The sequence below is a fragment of the Myotis yumanensis genome, unplaced genomic scaffold, assembly GCF_028538775.1.
Source record: "Myotis yumanensis isolate MYYU_CA2020_CCGP unplaced genomic scaffold, mMyoYum1.0.hap1 SCAF_10, whole genome shotgun sequence".
Lineage (NCBI taxonomy): Eukaryota > Metazoa > Chordata > Mammalia > Chiroptera > Vespertilionidae > Myotis > Myotis yumanensis.
In genome coordinates, this window is record NW_027223761.1 from 6,408,478 (window position 1) to 6,421,993 (window position 13,516).

Sequence of the window (13,516 nt, forward strand, 5' to 3'; positions counted from 1 at the left end):
ACCCCAAAGCCACCCCCTCTCTCTCGCCTCCATTCCTTGCATGTTCTGTTCCCTCAGTTTGGAAAATCTTTCCCCTCCCCCATCTGACTCTTACTTTTTCCTCGACGTTGGTCCCTCTTCTCAGAAGGGTTTCCTGGTCCCCCAGCCCGGGTGAGGGGACCCTCTTCCCTACAACCGTCCACTGCCTGTCCCCACCTCTGTTGTAGCTCGTATTACTCTGAGGCCCTGCCTGTCTCCCATTCTAGGCACCGGCTTCTCAGGGTAGGGACTGTGTCTTAAACGGTTAAGGGTCCCCCGGCCCCTGGGCACAGAGAGACCATCAATGTTGGTTAAATCATGAGGGTCACTCACACGTGGCACCAAACATGCCCCAGATCCTGATCTAAACTCTTTTGGGTGGAAGATTCCATCGCTTCCCCCAGATAATGCCCCAGCCAGAAGCGACAGGTGGCCACCCGCCTGCAGCGACACTTCCTGGTGCTGGCTGGGGGAGGGCAGACAAGGCCTGGCAGAGCCAGGGACTGACCCAGAAGGGCATGCCCAACGCACCGCATTCCTACCTGGCCTGAAACACCTGCAGGGAGGAGTGTGATATACAATGTCTCCAGCGCCCTTAGGGAAATGCACAGTCATTCATTCATTCATTCACTCATTCATCCCCTCCTCAAAAGTCCCGGCTTCTGCTGCTGCTCCACCTGTACTGGGCACCTGGAACCCAGTCCCTGTCCCCACCACGCTGGTAGGCAAACATGGCTGACCCCCACCTCCCTCTTCTTTCCCTGTCCACACCCCTGCACACACTGTCACTGTCCAGCTACTTGTCTCTCCCCACCCCTATCAGACCAGAATTCCCCCCTGAGGATACAGACTGAGTCTGGGTCCCCCACCCAGCTCCGGTGGTCCCAGCGGGCGCACACAGTAGGTGCTCAAGAAAGTTTTCATTAGTGGCTGAATGGGATGGGAGGGGAAGGTCCCCCTCCCCCACTCGAGCCCCGACGCCACGCCTCCCCGGCCCGCGCAGCGCCGGGATCCCGGCTCGGGCCTCTCACCTGGACGCCCGCCGGCCGCTGCCCGCCCCCGCCCGCCCCCGCCCGCCCCCTGCCCCGCATGCACTTCCTCCTGCCGCCCCGCCCCTTCCACATTCCAGCCCCGCCGGTCCAGCCCCGCGCCCGGCCTTCGCGCTGCCTGGGCGGACGGCGCTGCGGCTCCGCGCCCGGCCCCTCGGCCGCCCCGCGATGAAAGCGGCCCAGGCCGCGGGCGAGGAGGCGCCGCAGGGCGCGCGGCCGGTCAAGGTGGTCCTGGTGGGCGACGGCGGCTGCGGGAAGACGTCGCTGCTGATGGTCTTCGCCGAGGGGGACTTCCCCGAGGTGAGTGCCAGGGCCCTGGCCACGGCCACGCACGGGCTCCCGGGCGTCCCGGCTGTGCGGGAGCTGCCGGGGATGTGTGCCCACGCTGCCTCCCGCGGGGTCTCCCCGCACAGTGTGCGGTTAAACGCCGTTCTCACGCTGCCTTTGGGAGGGCGGGCCCCGATGATACCGTCTGGGAGAATGGCATCGGCCTGGGAGGGTGTCACAGGGCACCCTGGGGGGTAGCCCTTGGTGGCACTGCCTGGCTAAGGGGAGCTGACCCCTGGAGCCAGGCTGCCTGGGTTCGAGCGATGACTCTGCCATTTCCAGCTGAGTGCCCTTGGGCAAGTCCCTTACCCTCCCCATGCCCGTGTGCTTAGCGGCATGATAGGACTAGTGATGGTGCCCACCGCCCAGGGTCACTGTGAAATGAAGAGTGCGGAATGCAGATCACCTGCTCAGCGCCGAATCTGCAACAGCAAGGACTCGCTAAACATGGCCAATGTCTTTCTTGGGAAACATCCTATTTTCTCCCCCAGTTTTGCCCCCCTCTCACCCCCCCAGGCTCTGCCCTGGAGGGTAAGAGCACACCAGAGTCAAGTCAGACAGCTGGTTGGCACCTTGGCACTCCCCTGGCCCTCAGAAACTTGCTTAGCCTCTCTGAGCCTCAGTTTCCTCGTACAACCTCATGGGGTGGAAGGAGCCAGGGCGGTGGAGAGGTGGAGTTAAAGGAAGGCTGAGAGATGACCCCACTGGTACCTGGCGTGTCCTTGGTGCTCAGGCGTGTTGACCAGCATGCTCACTGACTGTCCAGGCGGACTTGCCCCGCACCCGGACAAGGGCCGGACCCACCCACCGGGCCGCCTCTCCTGGGGGCCATGGGTTCGCTTTGGCGTCTCTTCTCCCTCCTGCCTCTCCCAGTGCCCTGCAAACCCGTGGGTTGCCCAGGCGCTGGGAAATGGATGGGGGCGGGGGGCAGAAGAGACCAAGCCTAGTAACCGTGTCAGACCTCTCTTTCCATTGTGGCAGCATCGAGCTGACGCTTGTGGTTTACAGAGCTGATGTCACTTCCTTTGGCCAGTCACTTTATTTTTTTTAAGTTGTGAGGAATGTGTCTCCAGGCCCCCAGATGCTGCCCAGGAGAACCCAGCAATTATAGCACAAGGGGGAGAGCACCCCAGAGGGGCCAGGCCTGCGGGGCCCAGGAGAGGGGCTGGGCGGGGTGGGGCCTCACCACCAGTGTCCTTGATGGTGAGACCCACCCGTTTCAGAGAGGTTACAGTATGGGACTGAGCATCTCACCGTTGATGAAATGTGTGTGTTGAAGGACACACTGGAGCTGGCCAAGGGGAAGGGGGACGTGTTTGTCAACTGGGGGATGAACCTGCCCTTGTCTAGGCTCCTCCCTATTTAGGGGCCCTGAATTCACAGGAACCCTTCTGCCTCCAGACACAAGAGAGGCCTCTTCATTTAAAAGAAACACAAGGGCCCTAGCTGGTTTGGCTCCGTGGATAGCGTGTCAGCCTGCAGACCGAAGGGTCGTGGGTTCGATCAGGCTCGATCCCCAGTTCCGGTTGGGGCGCATGCAGGAGGCAGCCAATCTCTGTGTCTTTCTCACATTGATGTTTCTCTCTGTCTCTCTCCCTTCCTTCCACTCTCTCTAAAAATCAATAGGAAAATATCCTCAGGTGAGGATTAACAACAATAATAAAAGAAACCTAAGATCTAAGAGTTGGAAAGGCCTTCATTTTACAGGTGGGGAAGCTGAGGCCAGGGAGACAGAGTCTTCCCTTGGAGCACAGAGCCCAGCAGTGGCAGTGCTGGCCTACGACCCGTCTCCCACCCCTGACCAGGACACTCTCCGCAGCCCCCAGTGCCTTCTCCTGCTCCTGACCCTGGATGCCTCCTCCTGGCAGTCCTCCAAGCCCAGAGAGCCTGGAGCTAGGAGACTTGTAAATCTCCCAGGCCTCTTGCCTGCAGCAAAGAGCAGAGAGCAGGCTGGGATTTGGAGGGGCTTCAGCGACCTTTGGCTATGCCCCAACCTGGGGTTCAGGGGAAGGGGGAGCAGAGTAAGAGAGCTGTTGAGGTAGGGGTTTCCTGGCTGACATTTATGGCAGCAACCATTCCCACAGGGGAGCCCACAGCAAAGCCAGCTGAGTCTTCCTCCACACAGGGACTGCCAGGGGTATGCTGTCCAGGGAAGCCCCTGACTCACCTCTCTCTCTCTCTCTCTCTCTTTTTCTCTCTCTCTCTCTCTTTTTAAAATATAGTTGTATTGATTTGAGAGAGGAAGGGAGAGGGAGAGAAAGAGATAGAAACATCAGTGATGAGAGAGAATCATTGATTAGCTACCTCCTGCATGTCTCCTCTGGGGATTGAGTCCACGATCCAGGCATGTGCCCCAACCGGGAATGGAACCGTGACCTTCTGGTTCATAGGTCGGCATTCAATCACTGAGTCACGCTGGCCAGGCCTGACTCCTCTCCTGAGCTATGTCCCCATTCTGTAATGATCCATCTCCCTGCCTGGGAGCCCCATGAGGGCAGACCCAAGCCTGAGTCATCCCTGCCCTGGTCTAGCCCAGGCTGGGCCCTGCCTTCCTGGCTGAGGACAGCTCAACAGATAAGATTAAGTGCTATTGACATTCTGGACAGAGTGACCCTGCCTGGGGGTTCAAAGCACACAAGGGGAGATGTAGACAGCGTCTCCAGAATAACATTCCAGAGTAGGGGAAGGGTGGTGACAATTACTAGTCAGAGAGGAGCAACCCAGCCCCACGTCATAGACTGGGACTTTCCCCGCTCACTCCTGACACCAGGGGCGAGGGCTGGTGATCTCAGGGGAGGCAGGTGGCTGAGAACAAACCTGCCTCCATCTTTAGCCAGCTGTCCATTATGTCACTTTGGACAAGTCACTTCCCCTCTCTGGGCCTCAGTGTCTCATCAGGAAAATGGGGATAGTACTGACTTTGCAAGGCCGCAGGGATCAGCGATGGTGCGGGTAAACGGACATCCACAGTAAATCCTAGAGAATGGGGGTGACGTGTTACCTCCACAGGCATTTGCAAAGTGCTGACGTGTGTCTGCCTGCACAGGACCCCTCTACGGGCGAGTGGGTGGCCAAGCTCGGAGCTCACCAGGCATCATGCCCTCCAGTTACAGGCTGGTGGGGACAAGGGCTCAAGCTGGAGGGATTGACAGCGGCTGGTGTGGACACTGTCCCTGGCAACCAGCTTTCTAGGTGGCGGACACGTATGTTGGACCGCACCTGCCAGCCAGTCTTCCCCATCACACTGTGAGGTGACACTCCTCTCTCTCTTTTTTTTTTTTAATATATTTTATTGATTTTTTACAGAGAGGAAGGGAGAGAGATAGAGAGTCAGAAACATCGATGAGAGAGAAACATCGATCAGCCGCCTCCTGCACATCTCCTACTGGGATGTGCCCGCAACCCAGGTACATGCCCTTGACCGGAATCGAACCGGGGACCTTTCAGTCCATAGGCCGACGCTCTATCCACTGAGCCAAACCGGTTTCGGCGACACTCCTCTCTTTTAACCAGTGAGGACACTGGCCTAAGGTCACACGGCTGGCGAGGGCCAGAGCCGGTCCTAAGCAGTGCTCCTAGCCACCATATCACACTGTCCCCCGCCAGGCCAAGGGCCTGAGGAGAGGGGTCCTGGACAGGCAGAGAGGATGGGAGGTGCATTGGAGGCTTTTCTGTTCCTGTTAGCAGAGGGGGTGAGAGGTGAGTAGAGTCCAGGGTGGGTTGAGCCCCTACCCCAGGGCCACCCTCGATGTCTCCATCTGCCCCAGCTGCCGGCTCGGAACTTGCCTTTCTCCCCACCCTCCCCCTGCAGCTTCCCAAGTGCCCTGGAGGACTGCACCTACCCAGACCACCGAGAGGGCCTGACTCAGAGGGCCAGTCCCAGGCAGGCCCCACCCAGCATGGGAAGTGGGGGGAGGAAGGGTCTCCCTGGCTGTCTTCACTGAGCAGCCCTCAGCAAGTGAGCAAGGCCTGGGGACCCCCAGGTACAGCGGCCAGCAGGCCCCTCCGGGCAGAGGGCTTGTGTGGCGGAGTTTTGAAAACCTTGATTCCTGCGTTTGTGTACAAAACCTGTCCTATATATTTCTTTTTTAAAAATATTTTTTTATTGATTTCAGAGAGGAAGGGAGAGGGAGAGATAGAAACATCAATGATGAGAGAGAATCATTGATTGGCTGCTTCCTGCATGCCCCCTACTGGGGATCAAGCCTGCAACCCGGGCATGTGCCTTTGACTGGAATAGAACCCAGAACCCTTCAGTCTGCATGTCGACGCTCTATCCACTGAGCCAAACCCGCAAGGGCCAAAACTTGTCTTATTTCTACTCACCCTACCTTTCTTTAGGGAGAGGGAGTAAGCCCCAGGCCCGGGCAAATGGGAATCTGTCCTGTGTGACCTTCTCTTGAGCCCAGAGAAGGCAAATAAGAAGGGCAGAAACCAGGGCCCGTGGGAGGGGACCGGGGAAGGTGGCATTGGGCAGGGGTCTTGGTTGGATTGTGAGAGTTTGAAAGGCAAAGGACAGCATGCTCTGCAGACAGGCACTAGTCTTGCTCATTTCTTGTTCCCAGTGTCCAGAACTGGACCTGGAGAAGGTATTATGACTGAATGTATGAATGAATGAGCGGACGAACAAATGTGGGTTAATGTCATTCCAGGAGCAGGGGACAGCATGCAGGAAGGCTCAGAAATGGTACCGTCCCCTGTCCAGGGGGACACATATAAAAATAACAGTGGCCGGCGTGTGTGGCGTGTTTATTTCATGCCGGGCCCTGTGCTAAGGGCTCTGTGTGGAGGATCTCACGGAAGCCTTGCAGCAACATGCTGTGCTGGGCGCTCCCAATGTTCCCACTTTACATCTGAGGAGGGAAGGCCGGGGGCCGGTGTCTTGCCGGACACACTGCTGGGAAGTGGTGGCTCTAGGCCTCAACCCCGACAGACTGCTTCCAGAAACTACCACCCTCTGCCGACTCCCAGTGAGGACAGTGCTGCAGGCATTCCTGGGCTCTGCGTTGGCACTGGGGCTGCTCCCCTTCAGAAGTTGTCCTCACAACCTCCCCGCACCCCCTTCTTCCTCAGAGCTACACACCCACGGTGTTTGAGCGGCTCAGAGTTAATCTGGAAATGAAGGGCAGACCTGTGGAGCTCCAAATCTGGGACACAGCAGGTGGGTGTGCAGGGCCCAGGGAGGGACAGGGTGGAAGGAGGGGCCCAGATGCTGGGATCCAAGCCCCACTCCCTTCCTTCTGAACCCGGGAGGTTCACCAATCTCCAAGGGACAGGTGTGGGCCAGGATTAGGGCCTCCAGGAACTGAACCCCCCTTGCTTCTGTGCCTGTGTCCACTGCCTTCCCCACCCCAGGGCGGCCAGCCATGTCCTGGAGACAAGGGAGAGTCCAGAGCTCTTTGCTCTCAAGGGGTGGACTGTTCCTGGCCTCAGCATTCCACCGTGGCTTAGCTTCTGTAAGATCTGCCTGACCTTGACCTCTGCCCTCCAGCCTCCTGACCTTGCCCACACAAGGGGTCAGAGTCATCTTTACATCAGAGCTCAAAGCCAGCCTCAGTCCCAGCAGCCCCTTTACCTTGGATTGGCAAAGATATCTTTGCTGGGGAACCGCCTACCTTTCTCCTCACCCCATGCCCCAATTCCTGGGCAAAGCAGTCCCTCCAGGCTGGGCCTCTGCCTTGGCCCAACCTTCCAAATGGTCTCACCCAGGCCAGGCTGGCACAGCCTGCAGGCAGGCCAGGGGAGGAACACTGCCCCAAGGGGCACATTCATGTGGAATGGCAATCTAAGTGCCAAATTTGTGTTGGACGCTGAGAAACAGAACTAGACACACAGACAGACACACACACACACACACACACACACACGTACGGGTGCTCTAGTGGGATCCAGGGTTTGATATTGGGGAGGTGTTGACAGTGGGCAGGAAATCTGGAGGGAGTGGCCACACCTGTTCTACAGGACAAGTCGATTATGACCGCCTGCGGCCCCTCTTCTACCCTGACGCCAGTGTCCTGCTCCTCTGCTTCGATGTCACCAACCCACACAGCTTTGAGAACATCTTTAACCGGGTAGGTACTTGGGGGGTGGGAGGCAGAGCCCCCAAAGCCAGGACACACTGCTCCACCCCCACTCTTTTTTTCCCCACTGCCACCCCCTCTGGACCCTCAGACTCTCAGAGCTCAGCAGGCCCTGGATGACATCAAGGCCAGTGCCTTTGGCATATATACGGGGAAACCCGGCCCAAAGGTGGGCAGCAACTTGCCAGGGATTCCACAGGGATTTGGTGGGAGGGTCTGGCCTCTGACTCCCAGGCCAGTGCTCCTCACCTGCTCTCTACTGCACACTCAGAACACTGACCCTGCCTGAGAATGCTGGGTGGCCCAGGGCCCCTGAATCTCCCCTGCCTGGGCCTGACCAAGGCCACATGAACAGTCAGCTTCCAGCAGCTCTCAGCCCCCCATCTGTGTAGCTGTTGCCTCTCAGCAGTCTCCCAGGATGCCCCCTAGTTATGTCAGGGGTTCCAGAAGCTGCGCACAGGTGTCAGGGCCTCGTTGTGAATGGCGTGCTCCAGGTTTCTTTGGAGCACAGCCGGTGACAGCATTCGTAATAACAACGATGGTGGCAGCATTAGAACTTACCATGTACCAGGCACTGTTCTGGACACGTAACTATTTACTCACCTGACCCCCTTACAACCTTAGGGAGCAGATACTATTATCACTACGGTGTCGGGTGAATTTCCCGCCAAAATATAAGATGGCGCGGGCAATTATTTAGGTTTCCCGCGCAAAATCAGGGATTTTTATGATACCTATTACCCCAATGGGTATGAAACGGTTCGCATACGCAGGTAGGTATCTTTGTGAACGGCAAACAAATATTTGGTAATACGCAGTTACAATCGGCCCGAGTTTACACGTTTCCCGCACTCCACCGCAAATCTATATGAACCGAGTTAAGATGGCTCCCGCGGAGTACGCGCAATTCACGCGAGCCGACTTAACTCGTTTCCCGCAATCCAAGTGTTATTATCCCCACATTGGATCCCTTGCTCCAAGAAACACATCTATTGCAGTGGTAACGCGGGGATTTGAACCCAAGCGTTCTGTTCCACGCAGTCATTCAGAAGTAACGACTGAGCGCATCTATGTGCCAGGCACTGTTCTAGGCACTGGGGACCAGATGCGATGGTGGTGGCTGGGATGGTGCTGGCAGAGGGGGTAGTGAGAGGTGGGTGGATATTGAATCTTTTTGAAAGGTAGAACCATCAGGATTTGCAGGTGGTTTGGACATGGGTGGGAGAAAGATACTTGGACCAGAGTAACTGGAAGGGGGACTTGCCATTTCCCAAGATGAGAAGGAGCAAGCTGGGAGTGGGGAGGTGGGAGGCGGGGGCCTGGAGGACACCCCAGTGGAGGTGGCAGGTAGGCCAGTGGAAGTCTGAGTCTGTAGTTCCCAGGAGAGGGCTGGCTGGGCTGGACAGAGCCGTGGACTCGGGGTGGTCACCTGGAGGGCAGGAGCAGCTAGAGGAAAAGTACACCCACAGCTTTGAGAAGGGGGTGCTGGTAAGACCCAAGAAGAACCAGGAGAGCGGGGTTCTGGGGCACAGTGCAGACCCGGTCTTGGAGGAAGGTGCGATGATTCCCAGTGTCAGGGTTCAGGGAGGGGGAGGGCTGAGGACTCACTTTGGATTTAGCAGCGTGGAGTCACGGAGGAGACCCTTTCTGGGGACAGTTTTGTGGGGGGCTGGGATGTGGGGAGTCTGCCCAGGACCCCACACGGGCCCCTTGTGGCTCCAGGAGCTAGCCGTGTGATGCCACTTTTTCCTGCACGGACACACAGAGCAGGCATGCCCTCCTGGGCTGTGGATTCCAGGCTTCGGGGCTGTAGTCCAGCCTGAGTAACCTGGAGCCTCACATTCCAAAGAGCAGCTGACTCAGGGTGAGAGGCTCCCTCCGACAAGCCAACAGCTGCCGCAGTCAGGTTAGAAGCTGCTTTATCTTCACAGAATCACCTATTTGCTTACATATTTTACCCAGTTGAGGAGGGGGTCATGGGAGCCCTTACCTTGTAGATAGGCAGGGTTCTAGCTGGGATGGGAGCAGGGCACTGGCCCAAATCCTGCCACTTCCAGTTGTGTGACCCAGGCCGAGTTATATAGCCTCTCTGGGCCTCAGCTACCATGTGTGTATAATGGGATGGACGATAGGCCCTGCTTCATAGGGACCTGGGGGGTTAATGAGTCCACAGGTGTGAAGTCTTAGAGCCTGGCACAGAGTAGGTCTCCCTGGACGTTGGCTGTGCTGATGACCGATGATCGAGCTGCGTGGGGAGCAGGAGGACAGCCCATTCTCCCCGCTGTGGAGACGGACGTACTCCCAAGGGCTAACACACACCCCCCACCCCCTCCCCGCAGTGGTACCCAGAGGTGAATCACTTCTGCAAGGAGGTGCCCATCATCCTCGTGGGCTGCAAGACGGATCTGCGCAAGGACAGGTCCCTGGTGAAGCAGCTCTGGAAAAATAAATTGGAGCCCGTGACCTACCACAGGGTAGGAAACCCAGCCCAGGGGCAGGGGAGCCGGGAGAGGGAAGAGGGAGCCTCGGGCACGTTGACCAGCAGGGCCTCTCGGCAGGCAGCCAGGTGTCCAGCTCCCCCGGGGTGTGGGGCAAGGGAGGGATCAGAGACTGCTGGTGCTCGGAAGTGGTACCTAGAATACTCTGGAAGGTTCCGGCTGTGGAAGGTAGAACAGTGATGTGCACATCAGATAGTTCTACCCCCCCGCCTCCCCCCCCACACACACACACATCACAGGTGGGGGACCTGAGGCCCAGAAAAGACCCCAGCTCTTCAGTCTCCAGGCCCCTCTCTGCTCCACACCTGGGAAGTTGTCGGTACTTTGAGAGGCAGAGACCTAGCCCAGGACTGAGGCGGGAAAGCCGAGGAAGCCATGAGAGCACTTGTCGAGCCAGGGGGAGGAGCCGTGGGGAGCCTAGAAACACTCACCTTCCCCTTTTGTCCTGGAGACTCCGAGGAGAGCCAGGAGGGCTGGGAGGACTGGGAGGACTGAGGGTGCCCCAGCAGCCCCACCTCACAGCCGTCACTCTCCCCGGCAGGGCCAGGAGATGGCGAGGTCGGTGGGAGCAGTGGCCTACCTGGAGTGCTCCGCGCGGCTCCAAGAAAACGTCCACGCCGTCTTCCAAGAGGCCGTCGAGGTGGCTCTCAGCAGCCGCAGTCGCAACTACTGGCGGCGGATCACCCGGAGCTTCTGCGTGCTGACCTGACAGCGTGGGCCCTCCCTGCCCAGCTCGCCCAGCAGCGCAGGACGGAACTGGGCGCTGACCTCTTCCCAACTGGCTAGGCTGGGCCCAGTTCCCAGGCTGTGACCGAACCGCCCTTCAAACCCGTGGTCAGCACGGAGGCCAGGCCCCTCATGGTGGGCCTGAGATCCCTGGACTGAAGTGAAATCCCCCTGAGACCTGAGGAAGGGGGTTCCCTGGGCCCCCCTGCCCTTGGAGGGCTAGTCCTGGAGCCCCCACCCGCCCAGCCCTGGACCGCACACCCAGGAGTGGCCACGCAGCCTGGGCCACCTCGCGGCTGTTTGCGGGACTGCACTTTCCGCTCCTTCAGGCGACCTGGTGGTCCCAGGACCACTCCCACCCCCACCTGGGCCAGGCTCACACCTGGCCCCTGACCCCTGCCCTGCCCAGTGGTAACTGTACGGACTAAAACGACATCGCCTGTCAGTTGTGGCACGCCTCTTGTTTCAAAATGCCTTTACACGCGTGTGACAGGGTGGATCAGCGCCCACCCCGTGTCGGCGCTGGGGTGGAACTGCCTGGAGCCAGGCCCCGCCCTTGAACACGCCCTTAGCTTCTTCCTTCACTTTCTTGGAGAGCTCTGGCACCATGTGTCATGGTCCTGTCTGTCTCCCAGCGGTGTGGCCACCCTCCCTAGAGCTGGTTTAGTTGGAATGTCCTGCGCCTCAAGCAGTGCCTGGCGCCCAGGAGCACAGTCACAGCCCTGCCCCGAGAAGGAAGTCCAACTTCTGCAGCCGGGAACTTGGACTCTCCTGCATCTGACCACAGCCCACCTTCCCCATTGGCTGCCCAGGACCTCTGACACCCCAGCCACCCCAGGAGCACTAACACCCCTACCAGCCTCCAGGCCTTTGGCTGTCCCCACCTCGGCACATCCTTCCTCCCAGTCACTGCCTGTTCACCCCCGAGTCCTTCAGGGTCCAGCTCAGACGCCACCTTCTCCAGCAAGCCCGTGGATCTGCCGGCTTCCTCACCCCCACTCACTGCGCCCACACCAAGGCGCCCACTGCCTGTGTCAGCCCCTCGGCTACGGCGCCGGGCTTTCTCCCTGTGCTGTGGGAGAGGCCAGCTTAGACTCCTGAAGATGACAGGTGTGGCGGCGGGACCAGGTGTCTGGGAGGGTGGAGGTGGGAGCGGGAGACCAGTTGGGCAGCTGCAGTCGTCCAGAAACCAGAAACAAGCCACCACAAGTCGAGGCCAGGTGACTCTGGGTGGTAAGGATGGACTGCCAGAAGGGTGGGGCCGCTGGGAGGGAGGGAAGAATGCTGGCCTCTGCCCTGCATGAGAGACATCCAGAGAGGCGGGGGTGTCCGGTGGCTGGTCTCCAGCTGCAGGCCTCATGCAGCCATCAGAGGAGGACACAGTGAGCACTTGGATACACCCGCTGAGAGCCAGGGCTGTTGTTAGGGCTGGTTGGTATCCTCCTCCTCAGCTGCCAAACCTCTCTCTCAATTCCTCACAACCCCACCTGGCAGGGCAGGCTCAGCCTGACACGTGGGAGCCAGGAAAGGCAAGCCCAGAGGCCAGCAGGGCTGAGAGCCACAAACCACAGTCTCCGTTTCAACTTACTGCCTCCGCCTGGCCTCAAAGGGCACAGGCAGGGACCCTAAGGCCACTCCTCCAGGACAGGCCACTCCCTGGCATCGTCGGGTGGACAGGGTGGGGCACACTGTGAGTCATGAAGTTTCCCTCTCCCCTCTGCCTGGGCAGCGCCCTGGGCCCCACATCGGGGTGTGGGGAGGGGGTGGTGGCTGGCAGATCGCCCCACATCGGGTCACCTTCTTTGCTCTCTCTGACCTCCTGCTCCTGTGGAGGATGAGGACTCCTGGTCCCCAGGAAGTCATCCCAAAGTCATCCCAATGGCATAGGAATCAGGGAGTCGACAAAGTCTGTGACAGGCTGAGGAGCAGAGAGAGATCCAAAACTGACTGTCTGACCACCCACCCTACCTTCCAGGGCTTGACCTCCAAGTTAAATGCTTCTGATTAAGGTCGGATTTTGGAAAGTATGAGATTTTCCTGAGTTCATATCCTGGCTCTGCAACTTACCAGCTCTGTGGCCTTGGAGGAGTCCCTAGGACGCTTACTTGGAAAATGAGGGTAAGAGTAGGACCTACCTCTTGGAGGTTGGATTAAATGAGTTCACGAAACCAGTGCTTATTCACTCAGCGTTAACTGCTAACTAGAGTTATTAACTGTGAAATGAGGGTCATTATTTACTCGGCAAGGTTGTCACAGTTTCTGCAAAGCAGGAGCAAGCACGGACCTGTTGGGTGGATATTGGTCTCCTTTTCCCAATCTGGGTCGCCACACCCTGGGAGAAGGGGTAGGAGCTCAGACCCTCCTGGTGGCAAGGACGGGAGCCTCAGAGGGGAGTGAACTTGGAGTATGAGGCTCTTTGTAAGGCCAGCTGGACCCTGTGAGGGGAGCCAGGGGGGTGGGGCTGGAATTCCTCAGGGTTCATGTTTGCAGAGGAGACACCAAGCCCGGTCCATGCTGAGCACAGGGCGGGGCCCGGGGAAAGTGACAAGGCCGTGGTCCTTGCTTTCCATGCCTCCATCCTCCATGGGAGCTCCAATGTGGACACAAGCAGCTGGGGAGGGCAGCGTCCAATAGTCACTCAGCAGCCTATTCCGGATACTGAGATAAACAGGATGGGAGGTGGGGGTAGGAGGACCAGGGAGGTGTTTCCCACTGAATGAAAGGCAGCCACTCAAAAGTTCACCCACCGCACCCATGCATCTGAAACAGGGTTGTTCTAGGACTCTCCTGTCTGCCCAACAGAAGGGCATCGGAGCCC

The 13,516-nt window shown here is 58.6% G+C and overlaps 1 protein-coding gene across 1 annotated transcript; it reads left to right on the forward strand.

Moving 5' to 3' along the window:
• The first annotated feature begins 1,163 nt into the window (after positions 1 to 1,163).
• Positions 1,164 to 11,143, forward strand: RHOD (ras homolog family member D). The gene is made up of 5 exons (XM_070427629.1): positions 1,164 to 1,367; positions 6,468 to 6,555; positions 7,356 to 7,465; positions 9,814 to 9,948; positions 10,514 to 11,143. The coding sequence occupies exons 1-5, from the start codon at positions 1,236 to 1,238 to the stop codon at positions 10,679 to 10,681; spliced, it is 633 nt and encodes a 210-aa protein (XP_070283730.1). The 5' UTR covers positions 1,164 to 1,235; the 3' UTR covers positions 10,682 to 11,143.
• Positions 11,144 to 13,516: the final 2,373 nt, after the last annotated feature.